The 12,202-nt window shown below is 37.4% G+C and overlaps 1 protein-coding gene across 1 annotated transcript in view; it reads left to right on the plus strand.

The window, feature by feature from the left end:
- Positions 1–12,202, plus strand: part of LOC146454408 (uncharacterized) — a 204,412-nt gene that overhangs the window by 186,842 nt on the left and 5,368 nt on the right. Inside the window, exons 15-16 of the mRNA XM_085095547.1 lie at positions 6,286–6,357; positions 7,846–7,917. Coding sequence (XP_084951673.1) covers positions 6,286–6,357; positions 7,846–7,917 — 144 coding nt within the window. The remainder of the gene's footprint in view (positions 1–6,285; positions 6,358–7,845; positions 7,918–12,202) is intronic.

Genomic DNA, 12,202 nt, shown 5'->3' on the forward strand with positions numbered 1-12,202 from the left:
TATCGATTTTAACCAATTGGCGTGAGAGTATTTTCATAGAGAACTCAGATCGTATATTAAACCAGTTTTTCTTCCTAAATTTTACCGCTTGTTCTTACTGCATTTAGCATAAGACGTCTCAAAACTAGCAAACCTTCTTGAGGATGAGTGCTATGTTTGTAACCGAAAACTGAAAAGGTTGCTTGGAATTTTTTGACAACTAAAATTGAGACAGCCTTAACTTTCTACTTACAACAGCTATTGGAAAACCTTCCTGTATTAAATGGTCTTCTTGTTCATTTTGGTAGTTACCTCATGTTATTTATGTCTCCGTTTCTTATTTTCTCTTTATTTTTTCTTTTTTGGATACGTGTGTCTCTGCTCTCAGTTACATTAAACCAAAGACATGACTGACTAAGCAGGGTCGGCAAGAGCTTTCGCCCCGTTAGGTTGACAACTTACTGGGAGTATGCTTTAGAACGAAAAATGAAATGGAATGTTATTGCCTTACCGAAGCAATTGAAATATTTTCTGTTAGTTCAGGTGCGGAATAGCCACGCTACCGAAACTACATAAGGATTACAATCAAGAATAAATATTTGCATTATCCGCGGATCTTAGTTAGAAATATCTTGCAACCTCAGTTTAAATCTTCAAGAAAAGGACCTAACATATTCTTTGAAAAAGATGGTCATTGTTCTTCCAAGATAACCCTCGATAAGCGATAGTATCTTACACCTTAAACTAAATATCAAATATATGTCACACGATAGTCACCATCAGGGTATGGTTATTTGTTGGCAGGCGCTTGAATAACAACCAGCTAAAGGAACTGCCCAAAGGAGTTTTTGATAAGAATACCCAGCCGCTGTTGCTGTAAGTAAAACTCCTGTACTTGTTTGTTTGTTTGTTTTTTTTTTGTTTAAACAAAACTCGTAACGTTATTGTTGCCCCAGGAGAACTCTTACGTTTCGCTTGCTCTCTACAATTTTCACGGGGCATCCATGGTTCGATGAAGCAATGGTTTACTGAAAACTGGAAAGTATTCTTCAATTTTACTGACAACTGGCATTTGAAGGAACTTTAACTCACAACTGACAACTATAGAAAAATTCCTCGTATTAAATAGTGGTTTTACTAGTTTTTGTAATGACCTCATGTCATACATTCTTAATCATTCTTATTTGCGATTGAGTTTCGACGTGTACATAAAGCTCATTACCTTTTTACACTGAATCAAAAGAGGTACAAATAAGTTTTCGTGATTTTTTAATCACGGGCTAAAGGATTACACATTTCCGTCCATTATCGTGCTGTAGTTAGTTTGTCTAGTTATCATTTCTGGTCATTGTATACTGAAGGATTTATCGTGTCTAAGTAACATTATCTATTTGTTTTTCTTGCTGGGAAAGCGGATCTTAGCAAGAACTGTTGAAATCAAAAACGAAAATTGGGGGTAACCACACATTTCTAAAAATAATTAAGCAACAATTATTCTAAAAAAAAATACAGTACAATACAAACAAAATGCAGATTTACTAAACTTTAGTACGCGCCGTAAGGTTACGTAAAGCTGTAAACCGAACTTTACGCAACTTTACGAGAATAGCGTAAGTCCGTAAAGCTCTGTTAACGAGTCGTAAACGTAAAGTAAAGTGCTGCCTTTACGACGTCCTACTTAATGTGCCGTAAAGCCGAAGTAAACCTAAGGTTTAATTCCTATGTAAAGGTGATGAAGGGCCCGTAAAGTAGAATTGGCTAAGATTATATTCTTCATATCATTTGCGAAGCAAAGATTAGGTGAAGATCTCTTGTGGACTCTCTTAGCTTCTCTAAGACCGATGGACTTTTCCAGGGCTTATTTTTCGAGTTTAAGTTCTTAAATACAAATGGAGACAAATAGTAGTCCAGTTACTAGATAGTCTTCCAAATCGAAGGAGAATTCCAGACTGAGAAATTTTTTGCGAAGTCGTCTTTATCGGTAGAGCCTTTGCAGTCACTCCATGAAACTGTGATATACCCAGAACTGCGCTACGTCACCCATTCTTCTTTGAAACGAGACATTATTTAACCGCGCGTTTTTGGATTTAGTGCTTGTATTTAACAGTGTTTGGAAATTTTAGCGATTTTTAGAAGACTAAACGTTAACTTTCGGTCAAAACAGAACAATGACGAAATAGCAAATTTAAAAAACTTTGAAGAGACCGTAAATTTGCGCAAAGCTGTACATAAACTTTACGCGTCTTTACGTAGCCTCGTAAAGTTCAATGTTTATGAAGTAACGTAAAATAAAGATGAGGTTTAAGTTGTTAATAAAAGGGACTTAAAGATCAGAAAAAGACTCTTAATTGGCTGCATTCTTAAACACAATCAGGAGTTTCTACTGCTTGCCCGTCCCATGGTCCCTTTGCCAAGAGTACTCTTTATATTGAATGTGAATATTTGAAACTTTTCGTATCGCCGCAACAGAATTCACATTTGATATTCGGGCACCGAATGGAGTTATTTGATCTTTTTGATTTTAAAGTCAACGGGCCTCTGGAGCAAGAGTAATACTCGGATGAACAAAGTATGGGACGATCTTATGAACGGTCACAAATATAACCAGAATTGTTCGCCCGAGCTTCACAGGGTTAGGATGACGAAAACACACGATAGCACGGTGATGTGGTACGCTGAAATGGTTACAAAGACAGTGAAGAGTTTGGCCGCGTGTTTTCAGCATTAAGCTACATTAAAAATTAACGAAATAAAGCTGGTCATGATTTTCAAATCAGAGCTCGAAACAATGTACAAATATTCTCAAAAAGGCAGAAAATGGATGGAAAATGAATCCAATAAATATTAATAGGAGATTGGTTTTAGACGCTGCGAACTGTTTCCAAAACTGAAGCCGGTCCCGTCATGACATTCCTCACATTCAAAAATGTGAGGAATCGCTAACTTCAGTGATTCAAAAAGAATTAATGGGATTTTATACAAAAATGGGGAAAACGATAAACTCTGCAGCTCTGCAGTGTAGAACTTCTAATACTCACAGGTAGGCAATGCGATTCTAAAGGCCGCGTATTTTCAATCCAATAAGAACCTTTTATTTTAAAACATCTAACTTGTAGAGTAAAATTTTACAGTCCTAAATCTGGTCAAGTCAACAACCTACACCCTAGTCTACAGTAATAGTTAATTGCAATTAGACCTAATGTACTGAGACGTACTGGCGTCTCAAAGAGGCACAAACCCCCCCCCCCCCCCCCCTTCCCCACCCTTTCCCCTTAGGAAGGCCTGAAACTCAGGTTGAAAAAGGCATGGACGTGCGAATGAAGAGGTAGTTGAATACACAAAAATATCCATAGGTCTAACCAAGCCAGGACAAAAAAACCTACCTATAACAAGAAAAATAGCAAGTTTAAAACTGATCCCAAAAAGTCCTTGGCACTATTGTGACTTCTAAACCCAAAAATCTTTCCTTTGAGGCCACGCCCCTCAAAGTAAGACAATTTTTCCTAGTCTTGAAAATAAACACAGTTATAAGATCCTAATTACATATATATTGAGCTAAGTTGTGTAACTCCATACAAGAGTGTTACAGTTTTCAATTAACAATCTGTAGTATTACAGAAAGAATTGTATAAAGCATGCCATCATTTTCTAGATAAAAAATTAATCTTTTGTTCTTTAACAGAAGCTAAATTGTATTGTTTATTTAAAGGGTACTTAAGGGTACTTGGGACTACGCTTTATAGTCCATTCGATTGATTCGATTTCGCTGCCGGTGGAAAAGCACGGTTATGAATGCGACAGGACTGTCTTCCTGATTATTAGAGGACAGTGCAATACGTGCTAAGTTTAACTTTGAGTTTTTCGTTGTGTCAAAGAAGAGCAACCGAAAGAGATCATTATTTTGCATCATCATGGAAGCGATGATCAGTTGCCTGAAGAAGCTCGATTCTTGGTGTTTAGTATTAAGTGTAGAGAATATTGGGTATAAGGAATAATCTCACACAAGTTTTACAACTGAAAAACTATAGTTCAACTGGCGTGATTTAATCGTTTTCTGCGGAAGACATCAAGCATTATTTTTACCGATGCCAAATCGACTTTTGTACACTGTTTTGTATCACACAACAAGGTGCAATCAATTGAAATACGACTGAAACTACTTTGCGAAAAGAGGGATGGTTTTTTTGTTCTTTATTCTCGTTTTCTATCGTGACTACAGTACGCTTCTTGTTCTTTTTACCTCTAGCTAATGCAGCAAACACCATTTGTGTTTTTCCACGACCGCGCCTAATACGACTCTCATCGCTATCGCTCAGTTTACGTTTATCTGTAGCATGTCAGATTTCTAACTTCCTCCTTTTTATGAAAATTCTGCAAATTAACACAAAGAATTTCGAATGATATATTAAGCCATAAAAAGAAAACAGTTTCGCTCGCTGTTGGATTAGTTAAGTTAGTTTTACGTGACAGGAAACCATTTTATGCTAAAAAGGAAGCCATTTCGGAGTAATAAAAATGTTACCTTGTTTACCTGAGAAAATATTGACTTATTTTGATCTTCCATCGTTTGTTGGTAATAACAAAAAAAAAGTAATGGTTTCAAATTTATATAGCGCCTATATGCAAACATCTTAAGCGGTTTTCAAACATTCTCTAAGACATTCTCTAAAACAACACGACAGCAACAGTAGTACTACTCCTGTATTTACGTTTGCTTCCGGAGCCAGCGGGCAGCTTCTCGCTGTATTTCTCCGCAATTCGACTCCAAGTTCATTCACAAGCCACTCAATTCTCGCTCGTAAAAGCCGGAATCTTTCTATGACTTCACAGTCAGCCATGTCGGCCAAAATGGGTCGGCTTTGATAAGACTGAGGTCTTCTAACTAAACAAAAAAGTCCGCCTCCGGCCGCCATTTTGTTTAGTGTCGCAACATTTGCGATTTCCCGGTAATGTCTTCCCGTAAATTACCGGGCAAGTTACCGGGAAAATTATAGGGATCGTAAATAACGGGAGCTTCGAGAAACACCAGTTAAATTATCGGGGACTTAACGGGCCTATTACCGGGCCCGATAAGTTACCAGGTCTTTCGAGAAACGGGCCCCTGAAGCCTAAGCCTCAGCGCCATAAAACAGTTAATCTGAGAACTAAAATCAATGCAACTAAGGGAATGATTGAAAATGTCGATTCAGCCAGGATTTGAACCTGGATCTCCAGATTATGGGTCGGATACCTTAACCCCTCGGCCACTGAAGAAAAACACGCTGGTAACGTGGCCGATTATTGAACTCATCAGTAGTGACAAGCTTTAAGAGAAATTTCAATACATTTTCTGCAATCAGGATCATCTCACTGCTAGCTCCCGCTCGATCATCGGTGATGCACGGCCAAATCTATACCACAGAAAATTGATTTCTATTCCGCTTCCCCCTTACTCGCAAGAAAGGGAGGGGACTAGAAATCGATTTCCTTTAATTGATGGTGATGTTCATCAGAAATTTTCTGGAATGTTTACAGCTGGATTTTAACTAATTTTTATATAATAGAAAGTAGCTCTCACATACTCACAAGTTGCATTTCATGCTAATAAATTACACGACCGCATTGAAAAACTAGCCAAGAAAGAGGCATTTATCGCTTTAAAAGACCACAAGCCTAATTCCCACTACCATTCAACCTGCGGTCTTACTAACCCTTCCAAAATATCGGTATAATGAGTGAACAGATCCTCGATGAAATTATCACCTCTATCATATGAAACAGTTCTTTATAAGAGGGCGTGACAGTTTATTTCCCACATCCAGAGAAGAAACATGGACAACTGCTTCAGAAGTGGTCTCTCTCAGACGATTTGTTAACAATCCGCGGAAAATTTTATTAAAAAAAAAATAAGTCTATAAAATGGGATTATGCTTCAACGGTCATGTAGAAAAATCGAGGCAATGGAACTGCAACTTTGTTCAGAGTCTCTAAATCTCTTTATAGTCTTAGAACATTAGGGTCTTACCCTATATTTTGTTAAAAGCCTTGTATGATAGGATAAAACTCAATGATTAACATAAACATGTGATAAGTAAAAGACATGTATATGATTATCACGAACATGTTGTTATAAAAGGTACTTAGCTTTTGACTGCTTTAAGGAATAATAATTTTCAAATAAGGCTTTGTGATTATCGTTTATTTAGACAAAAAATAAATCGGTTAACCTACAGTAGTAAAGATGTACATGTATACCGTATACTACACAACTTAAGTAAAAATAAGTCACATAATAGCAATCATCAAGGTGTGATTATTTTTTGCTAGAAACTTGGCTGACAACGAGCTGAAGGAACTGCCCAAAGGAGTTTTTGCTAACAATACCCAGCTGTGGGACCTGTAAGTATCACTCCTTTTGTCTGTAAAATAATAATCGAGGGGCTGGTTTTGCTTAAAAAGAAATGTTGCGTTTGTGTCTCCTATAATAAATAACAGTTTGCAAATATTAGCGCATACTCTGTATACACTGGTTGATCCGCTGTAATCACCTTTTGTTTTGTATCGCATACTACGTACAATTAAAAAGTCTAACAATTGCACGTGTTGTCACGTACAGAAAAGTTTGTATTTTCCTTAAGAGATCAAACTTTGGCCGCTACTTGGTAGGTGTTCTTCACGGGTACACCATAATAGGTATTATTCGTTGGCCCCTGGGGCCTAAGCCACAGCTTTATATAACGGTTAACCTGGGAACTAAAATCAATGCAACTAAGGGAATGATTGAAAATGTGATTCAGCGAGGATCTGAACCTGGATCTCCAGATTGTGGGTCGGAGACCTTAACCACTCGGCCACTGAAGAAAAACACGCTGGCAACGTGGCTGGTTATTGAATTTATACTGGCAAGCTCTGAGAGAAATTTGAATATATTTTTCTGCAATCAGGATCATCTCATTACTCTCCCGCTCGATCATCGGTGATGCACGGCCAAATGTATCCCAAAGAAAATTGATTTCTATTCCGCTCTCCCCTTACTGACTAGAAAGAGAGGGGACTTGAATTCGATTTCCTTTAATTGATGGTGGTGTTCATCAGAAATTTTCTGGAATGTTTACAGCTGGATTTTAACTTATTTTTATCTACTAGAAGGTAACTCTCACATACTCACAAGTTACATTTCATGCTAACAAATTAGACGACCGCATTGAAAAACTAGCCAAGAAAGAGGCATTTATCGCTTTGGACGACCACAAGCCTAATTTCCATGACCATCCGACGTGCGGTATTACTAACTCTTCCAAAATATCGGTATAATAAGCGAACGGATCCTTGATGAAATTATCACCTCTATCATATGGAACAGTTCTTTATAAGAGGGCGTGACATTTAATTTCCCACATCCAGAGAAGAAACATGGACAACTGCTTCTGAAGTGGTCTCTCTCAAGCGATTTGTTAACAATCCCTGGAAAATTTTATTCGAGAAAACATAAGTCTATAAAATGGGATTATGCTTCAACGGTCATGTAGAAAAATCGAGGCAATGGAACTGCAACTTTGTTCAGAGAGTCTGTAAATCTCTTTATAGTCTTAGAATATTAGGGTCTTACCCTATATTTTGTTTAAAGCCATCCGTGATAGAAGAAAACTCAACGGTTAACATGAACATATGATAAGTAAAAGAAGGGTGATTATAATCGACTTGTAAATTTATTTATCTTTTGGCTCCTTTGAGGAAAAATGAGTTTCAAATAAGACCTTGTGATTATTATTTATTTAGACAAAAAATAAATTGGTTAACGAACACTAGCAAAGATGTACATTTATAGCTTATAATACACAAGTAATATGATAGCCATCATTAAGGTGTGATTATTTGTTCATGTAGGAACTTGACTGACAACGAGCTGAAGAAACTGCCCGAAGGAGTTTTTGCTAACAATACCCAGCTGCAGTTCCTGTAAGTATAACATGTTCTTTATAATAATTATAATGATAATAATAATAATAATAATAATAATAATAATAATAATAATAATAATAATAATAATAATAATAATAATAATAATAATAATAATAATAATAATGATCGTTTATTCAACCTTTTTGCAGTATAAACTGAATTACAAGGCGGGTCATTAATTACGTACAAATATATCGGACACATAAATATAACTGTTAATGTTAATACATATCACATTTCGCTATTTTAAACAAGATTCTGGTATTTTATGGTGCAAAAATTTCCAAATCTGTTAGTTCTTGCGGAGGCAGCCACAAAAACAGATTCTCCTGTTCTAAGGGCATACGGTCTTGTGTTCGCAACTCTCGGCACTAAGCTTCGTAGCAGGTCGGAAGAGGAGTAACTTCGCTTGAGAAATGTTATACACGCATCCTCCCTCCTCTGGCACAGCAAGATTAAGCCTGACTTCTGTCAAATAATAATTGAGGAGCTGGTATTGCTTGAAAAGAAATATTGTGTCTCCTATAATAAATTCGTTTTTGCAGCCTTTATTCATTAACATGGCATGAATCAATTCTCAATCAAAATCTGAAAAGGAGTCTAAAATTTACTGGTCAGAACATGTGGTCGTATAAAAGTATCGCCGTTTGTGTTGTAAACTTATTCGTGGAAGGGAAGGGGGGTCATGCTTTAGAAGGAAAAATGAGGAAATTTATTGAGTTACGAACGCTACTTAAAGATCTTTGGTTATATTTGATGCATACGGAATGGATACGCCTTCCTGCAGTGGTCATCTCAACAGTATTTGGATGAAAAAATTATCACAAAAGGGTAAACGGGAGTTGGATGACGCCATTTATATCAATACAATAATCTTTGTTTGCATTCGTTGGCTGATAAGCTGCAATTTAATGTATTCCGTAAGGACCGGTTTACAAGCTACTACCTGTCAGCGGATTTGGTGGCTCGACAGTATTGGAAAACGCATCTCCTGTGTATTTTGACAAACAATTTACAGCCAAAGGCGTCAGGATTCAGGAAATATGGTGAAGAGCACCAGTTTCTTATTAAATCGGGGAGACACTTTCGTACGGACCGCTATGTCAATAAATATTGAAAAAAATAAAATAAAACGTACACGTACGAAATACGCAGGGATACATCTGGTATCATGTGAGCCGGCCTTAAATCTTAGAAATTTCTCAAACTTTTTGAGAAATTGACCTTTTAATGCGTCTAGCATTTACAAAGTATGTACGCCCTTGTGGCAACTCTTTCCATCCAGCTGGCGCAAGTTCTTTTAAAATTTTAACAGCTGGTGAAATCCTGTAACGTTAGGAGTAGCCAGCGTGTTAGACTCTAGAACAAGGGAGGGTGGAGGGGAATCGGTCACGTGGGAAGCGAGGGATCCGATGCTAGGATCGGTAAGACAAAGATAAAAAGAAACACGGTATCGTAGCGCAACGTCCACCTCTATTGCAACATTTTTACTTGAATTATATTTACAATTTACAATTATAAGCGTATAAAGTGCAATTGTAAACTTGTTGGGTCCTAATTGGTCGTCCGATGTAATAACCTTTGATTCTGTAACGCGGGAATTTGAATGACGGCATATTTGGGCTTATAACGGAAGACTAGAAATGTAGCGGCCTTTGCGCGTGATAGTTGAAGTGGAAAGTTTTTTTCCCATCCAAGGGACTTGAAATTCCACATATTTACATACTCACGTATTTCACATATTCCTGACAAAAACACAGAATTAAAAGAAATCCCGCCATTTATAAGTGTTTCTGTGTCTACTTTTATGAAGTATGCATACTTACTGTCTCTTTGTTTTCAAGTAACAAGGAAGTAGTCGGAAGTAACGACTCTTTTGTCAATTCACTCATTCCATAAACTGACGCGGTCGTATTTTTAAAAGTTTTATCCAATAAAGTGTGTGGATATCATGTAAACTTACTAAGAACTTGGACAATCCGCATTTTTTTTGTTGGTAGGTACTTAAATAACAACCAGCTGAACTAACTGCCCAAAGGAGTTCTTGAACGTTTGTTTTGTCTTTCTGTTTTGCTTTTTACACAAGTCAAAAGACATAGTCATCTAGAAAAAAAAAAAACAATGGAAATTTATTGAGCCGTGAGAGCAATTGAAAGATCTTTGCTTAGGTTTGATACGGAATTTATAAGCCTTCCCGTAGTGTACACGCGAACAGTATTTGGATGATAAATTATATATTTGTAACAAAAGGGGAAACGAGAGTTTCATCACAGCATTTATATTAACAGAAGAGTCTTTGCGGATACGATTAAAAATAGAGCTGTAACCAGGATAAGACATATTGCATGAAAAAGCGTTCTGTGGTTAAAAAGATTAAAAACATGAGCTTCGGCTATCAGTCTATAGCCTTTATTTTAAGGAATGAAAAATGAGGCGCGTAAACGGAAATATATACAAAAAGGGTGCTAAAACTTGAGAATAAAAAAAGAAGTGTGAAAAAAGCTAAAAGATAAAAATTGAAATGAGGATTAATGAGCAACGGTTTTGAATTATTATCCTCGTCTACAATTTTTGCTGTGTGTCAGGATTCGAGTGTTTTATAAACGCGGTAATCGCCTTTGTCTATGGCAAAAGAATTTTTGAAATCAATGCAATGATTGGTTTTCCACGCATGGTTGGCAACATTAGAACCATTAGAACAGTTCTTCAAGTTCCGTCAATGTTCCTTTTTGCGGGTTTGGAAGCATCTTCCGGTTTCTCCTATGTAGTTCCAAGGAGAGTCTTTACATAGAATTTTGTAAACAACATTGCATTGGAGATCCGAGGGTTGTCTGAACTTTGGACACGGGAATTCTTGTTGAAGGGTTTTGAATGGTTTGTTGACAACACGGATATCATGTTTGCTTCAAAACCCGCAAAAAGGAACATGGCAAAATATGGCATTATGTTAATGGCATCGCGATTTCCCTATAGTTGTGTCTTACGCGAGAGACGTCAATATCACGCGGTATTGCCGTGTCACTTTTGCGGGCTGTGATTGGTTCCAAAATAGTAATTGACATTGCGACACTGAGCTGGGTTGCCCACGTACGCATCAAATTCGACATGTTCTGTCAAAAAACTAGCCTGTGACTGGTCAAAGCTGACTGTGACTGTCGTCGCTTTATTCAAATGGCTTTCCTAACTCTCATGCGGAGTTGATTGAACTTTTCGTTTACTGATTGAAAACGGGCTTCTGAGTGCTCTCATTTCAACAATTTTCGTCGAATTTACCACTTCACTGGAAATCTTCATTACAAATGGTATCTTCATTATACAATACTTTTCAATTCATTTTAATAGAAACCTGCAATTCTAAGAGATCTAAAATGGCAGTTATTGATTAAATAAATTGTACAGAACTTGAAAACAAACTTTCAAAACAATCACGCGTTTCCAATTAAAATTATTCTGATGGTCTTAAGCTTAAGTCTTGTAAATTCATTTTTCCATTAACAGAGGCAATGTCACTTTAACAACGGGTTACTCATTGTCATAAAATAAAAAGTCACTTGCCATTTGGGAAATTAATGTTAATCTGGCAAGAGTTCAAAGTGGAACAATTAAAAAGATTGGAGAACAACTGTCGGTGTTCGGTGCTCGTCGCGTTTACAGTTGTGGCCGTACTGTTGTAAACAGCTGTAGAACATCTTCCCGGTTCTACCAGTCAATCAAACATTTCCTTCTGGGTTTGTACGGCGTTTTGACTGTAGGAGTGGATGGGGGTAGGTTTGGCGTGCCCAGTGAGCTCAGAGATTGCATGGGGATCGAAATGACCTCAAAGACTTTGAATAGCTGTTTTTCGACCCGACGAGTTGGTAAAGTTCCCCTCCTTTTGGATTTCTGCCTTCTCGACCATTCTTTTGATGATGTTGGCCAGTCCGTCTCTCTTCAGTGGAAGCTTCTTATACTAGATGTCCTCTCTGGGGTTATCGATGGGCTGCAAATAAAATTCGCCGATACCCTCTGGTCTATGGCTTAAATACTTCTTTAACGCAAGGTACGGATCTCTCTCGCCACCCTTTCCTTGCAATATTTTGTTGTTGTACTTCCGTCTTGCTTTTGGGTTGTCATTTTTCCCGGTTCTCGTTTTTGTGGAACGCTCTGTGTAATCACAGAAGTTTCCTCGGTCTGTGAAGTCCTGAACCTTACAGTTGAAGTGTTCTTGCCGGCCTCTCATGCTTAACAATCTGGTGTTGTTCCACCATATAAGATGTCATAACTGTCGCGGAATTATCAAACC

This window comes from Pavona decussata, unplaced genomic scaffold (genome assembly GCF_977016875.1).
Source record: "Pavona decussata unplaced genomic scaffold, jaPavDecu1.1 SCAFFOLD_302, whole genome shotgun sequence".
NCBI classification, from domain to species: domain Eukaryota; kingdom Metazoa; phylum Cnidaria; class Anthozoa; order Scleractinia; family Agariciidae; genus Pavona; species Pavona decussata.